This window comes from Pteropus vampyrus, unplaced genomic scaffold (genome assembly GCF_000151845.1).
Source record: "Pteropus vampyrus isolate Shadow unplaced genomic scaffold, Pvam_2.0 Scaffold360, whole genome shotgun sequence".
Classification (NCBI taxonomy): Eukaryota; Metazoa; Chordata; class Mammalia; order Chiroptera; family Pteropodidae; genus Pteropus; species Pteropus vampyrus.
This window is the reverse complement of record NW_011889141.1, coordinates 554,113-559,070: the sequence shown is the minus strand read 5'-3', so window position 1 is coordinate 559,070 and position 4,958 is coordinate 554,113. Positions and strand designations below refer to the sequence as shown.

General features: G+C 48.4%; 1 protein-coding gene across 1 annotated transcript in view; it reads right to left on the bottom strand.

The window, feature by feature from the left end:
• Positions 1-4,270, bottom strand: part of GIF (gastric intrinsic factor) — a 16,102-nt gene extending 11,832 nt beyond the window's left edge. Inside the window, exons 1-5 of the mRNA XM_023522889.1 lie at positions 4,192-4,270; positions 3,316-3,492; positions 2,673-2,786; positions 2,125-2,265; positions 345-584 (exon numbers count right to left, since the gene is read on the bottom strand). Coding sequence (XP_023378657.1) covers positions 345-584; positions 2,125-2,265; positions 2,673-2,786; positions 3,316-3,492; positions 4,192-4,270 — 751 coding nt within the window. The remainder of the gene's footprint in view (positions 1-344; positions 585-2,124; positions 2,266-2,672; positions 2,787-3,315; positions 3,493-4,191) is intronic.
• Positions 4,271-4,958: the final 688 nt, after the last annotated feature.

Below are 4,958 nucleotides of genomic sequence, written 5' to 3'. Positions count from 1 at the left end.
CTGTCTTTCTTCTGGGCCAAGATAAAGGGCTGAAAAAAGAACACTTGACCAGCCAGATGGAATCAGAAAATTCATTATTTTATATGTCAAACTTTCATTCATCTATAATTATTATGAACAAATTGATTGTAATTAATAATAAACCAATACATATTTGGATTTCTTTTTTTTTTCCCCAAGGAAGAGAAAAGAGTTCATGTCGATTCATTTTCACATTTTACTTGTGAAGTGAGAAGGAATGAACACTTACCCCATTCTACCAGTAGAGAATCTGAGGTCCAGGCACCACAAGGAATCGACCTCAAGTACACCAGCTGCTCTTTCCGAGAGGTATTAGAAGAAGCCTGGTCTCTTGACCCTACAGTCCAATCTTATTGGCACGGACCCTAACGATGTCCTCACCTGCATGGCAAGGCCAGTACTGTAGATGTTCCCGATGAGGCCACTCTCTCTGATCCTGGTGCCGATGTTCTCCACAACCTCCTTTAGGACCTGACCGAACAAGGTTCTGTAATCTTCCTCTGAGCCTACAGGGATCTTGTTGTACATACAGGTCAGTGCCAAGGTCATCACTGCTTCTGTGTCTGTGAATCACAGGGAGATAAGACAGCCACCACCACAACGCGACCTTTACCATGTTCCAGGTGCATTATCTCTTTTACTCTCCAGGACAACCTGTGTGACAGGACCTGTTATTATCTCCATTTAAGGGATGAGAAAATGAAGGCTCGGAGAGGTTAAGTGACTGCCCAAGGCCACAAAGTCAGTAAGTAGCAGCACCAGGACCTGAACCCAGGTACGTATGACTGCACAGCTCATGCTTTTCACTGATGTCGACCAGCAATATATTCTATCCCCCTTCTCTTGTCTCAATGTTTATCTTTCAAAAGGTCACCAGTTCTTGAAGCCCCGGCCATCAGCACCTCTCAGCGAAGCCTCCCCTGGTCATCCCGGCACAAGTGCAGCCCCTCCTGCACTCCTGGAGGAGTTGTTGTTTGTACCTGCTTCGCAGTCTGCGCTCTCTCTGCTGTTTTGTTGTTACTGTGCTCTGTGAACTCCTGGATGGAGGGGACTTGGCGTCCCCCTTAGGACCCAGCACAGGGGCCTTTCTGTTATTTGTACCGGAGAACACGTGCGGATGGAATGAGCAAGCTCTGTCATGACAGGACCAGAACCGGCAAATGAAAGACTTGCCAGGTGGCATTTTTTCTTTCGTTGACCTTCCCCTCCCCACCCCAGTCTCTACCTGAAGGTCAGGTGACCTCACTGAAGGGGACTGCATCGTTGAAACAAGTATTGTAAAAAAACGTCTGAATTTTCTGAACTGGCAGAGACACCCCAGATGGGAAGCGGAGGCCAGTCTGTTCTTGACCCACAGGAAGGGTACCTGAGTAAATATCTATCTGCTTCTTGTTCTGAATGAGGCCGAAATGAGAGAGGCTGCTGACGAGGCACGTATCAGGGAGTGACATCCTGACAGAAAGCTGTTGCTGAGAGAGTGGCAGAGGAGAAAAGGCGACCATGAATGAGGGGCACTATGCAGAGGAGGGATCATCAGACGCAGAAGGGTAGGCAGAGGAAGGGCGTTGGTGTCGCAGAGGAAAAAGCTTCCATTCCCAAGCAGCCACATGCTTGCAGAATGAAGGAATGAGATGACTCCAGTGCATCCTCGAAGGGACGCCTGATGGGCTCAGGATTCAGAGAGCAGCCGTTTGATAAACAGAGACTATTTGGATGTTCTGAGGAGAAGCACGGAGAAGAGCAGAGTGTGGAAGCATCAGTAGTGATAAATGAGCGGGTTCAGGTAGGGCTGAGTCTTGACCTCGATTTAAAAATTTAGTAATTTGCCTGGGAGCAACTCCTGACTTGGGTGACATGTTTTTTGTTTCCAGTGGAGATTCTGTAACTGCCAGATGTTAAAAGTATTATTCCAGTTTCTAGGTTTTACCATCTCCCTTTCATTTATTTCTTAACGTGTCCAACAAACATTTGTTAAGTATCTCCCCTCTACAGACATCTTCATGAGCCCAGCACCTCCCACCTCCCACTTTCCCCACCAGCTCTGCCATTCAGTGCCCTTGATGGTGCCAGCCCAGGGCAGCTGGAGAGTGGGGACCTACTTACCTGTATCGAAGGTAGAAGAGTTGGCTGGCACGGTCTTGGCAAAACGGACCGCTATCGGTAAGGTTGCCTCAGAGTTCTTCTGGCACAGTGCCAAGATCGCCAGACTGGGTCCATAGAAGCTCAGAGCCTCAGCGCTGGGGCCTCGGCAGAGGACAGAGGGCCTTCATCAGACTGACATTCAGCATCATGAGGACATTCGGTGGCGGGGGTTGGGGGTGGGGAATACATGCCAAACCTTTTGAATAGACATTGTTAGAAAAACTGTCCAAAAAGGAAGACACCATATTGGCTAAAGACACCATCTGTGTTTCTCAGAGTAAGAATGAATGACATCTGGCACGAGAATGGAATGAATACAAGGGATGACGCTCGTTCATTTTGGTTTGGACGTGAATATCCAGCCTGTGGGCTTAGCTTGGGGAACCTGAGTGGAGGCCCTTCGCATCTCTTCCCTAACTTCCCACTCTGCCATCCTTTTCTTTTTAGGTTTAGAATTCTCAGGAAGGACCATTTGCCCCAATCTCCCTTCCCTTCCAATGAGGTCTTACTCGAAGGCTCCCAGTTCTCCATTTGTTTCTGTAGAGTCGATACTTTAGTCCCAGGGTCCCGGCAGGAGGAGGTGAGAGCCATGATGATGAGGGCGAGCTCACCCACGCTCAGGTCTGTGGTGCAGAGGACAAAATGGTTAAAGGCATCTTCAGGAGGGCAAGCACGGCGGGGGAGGGCGGGAATGGGGGAGGGACAGGGACGAGCCCTCCGCATCTTTCCAGATCATTTTGATGTTTTAATAATGTGATTAGATAGCTTTTTAAAAATCTTTCTTAAGGAAAGAAGTATGGAAAAATACTTAAGGAATGTTTAATCTAGTGGCCTCTGTGTCACTTGACGACTCCGCCAAGAATCCCTGGCATTTGTTTAGAAAAGCAGCACGAACTCCCATACGAGTTCACATATGACAATTCGTGGTTGCAAAATGATTTTAACTTTATTATCTAACTCGAGCTTCAAGGCAACTCCTGTGAGGTAGGCAGAAAGAAATTCGATTATTATTATCCTTGTTATCATTACTATTAGTGTTATGGTTATGAGAAACACCTGCATTTTGCAAATGAGAAAAGTGAGGTTGAGCAGGATCAAGAGACCTGCCGAAGGTCACAGCGTTAGGTGGAGGGAGGGGCTGTGACTTCTCACCAGCCGTGTCACTGGCCATGAGCTTGTAAGTCAGGAGCTTCTGGGCCTCCAAGTTGTAGGCTCCGGCCAGGTTCATGGCAATGAGGATGCTGGGGTTGGGGTAGGCTGAGCTGGTCACAGAGTTCTCCATGAGCACTTGTATTCCACTGACCAAGGACTGCTGTGCCGGGGGGACAGCTGGGAAAAGACAGCCATTTACAGAACCCCTCACCTTCTCTCCTCAGAAACATATTTCCCGTGTCTTTTAGGAGAAGACAGGATTAGCATTGCTATCCTCAGGGATGCCCCTGAATGGATGACTTTTCAAGAGACATGGAGAAAACACCGAGACTTTCTTCCGAGGCCAGCTATTCCCAACCTTTTCTCAAATAACCTTTATCTTTAAGAAAGTGATTTCTCATTTAACACCTTCTGGCAATATGGCTCACAGACAGTGCCTGTGATTTCTAGCACATTCTTGGAAATCACTGATTCCCTTGCACCCATTTTTTTCCCCCTCACTCTTACATGGAGAATATATTCAAGATTTGGGATATGACCTGTCTTCAGTAAGACCCCTAAACTGCCACTGGTAATGGGGCCCGGTCAGAACAGCCACTGAGCATCTGTCTTTGTACCATCCATCAGCCGTCCTACCTGTAACAGTATTTCAGTCGCTCAGTATAAACGTGTAGACTGGCATCTCGAAGAGCTTATGTTATTAAGTGAGGGAAGATGAACCAACACTCTCACACCCTGACGCACCCATGTTGGAATTCCTGTACCGACTGCTGTTTCTAACCTCTTCCTCATCAGCAGACCCCCACGGTGCAAGGTCCCTGCCAAACCCCAGAGTACCTGCCTCTCTGAGCTCCTTGGGAGACATAGCATACTCACAGCACGAGCTTTGGGTCTGAGTGCTGGTCCCAGCCGTAGCCCAGAGAAGGTTCAGGAGGTAAAGGGTAAACCAGGCCATCTCTCTCTCTCCTGTCCTGTCCATGGCTCCCGTCCACAGATCCCAGTGTTTTCTAGTGGAATATTTCTCTGCTTTCTCTTATATATGCTTTTCTTTGTGGAGCAGGCCCTCCTCCCCTCTCCCAGCCACTCCTAACTGCCCATTTGACCTCTCTCTCCCCGAGAGAGCTCATTTCCATTTGCTTATCTAAGTTCACCTACTATAGACCCTCCAAGGCCTCTGAAGGTGACTTCTAGGCAGCACAGTCATATGAGAAACTTGGGCAGGGTATGCAGTGAAGGCAATGGAACAAAGCTCCCTTTACTAGAATCCTGGGTCGTTCCAGTGGGAGGTTTGGCTAACGGGTGAGTGGAAACGAGACTTTCTCCTCTGCCATTTTACACCTGGGCAGATAGCCTCTGCGTATCAGCAACCGCTGCACTGAGGTTGGGGTGATTGCGTCGCCTCATTTTATGGTTTGAGGAACGAGCTTTACCATATGCCCTTTGGGGCTCTCAGGTGGGGAGCTGCCAGGTGACTTGCGATTAATGAAGTTGACATGACCTGGGGTCCAGCCTCGGCTCTTTGAAGTTCTTTGGCTTTAGGCAAGTGGTGGACCAGTTTCCCAGAAATGGTTCTGTTTGATTTCACTTTCCTTATCTGGGGATGAAAGCAGTTTCAAACGCCCCGGGTCTTCACGTGTTATCTT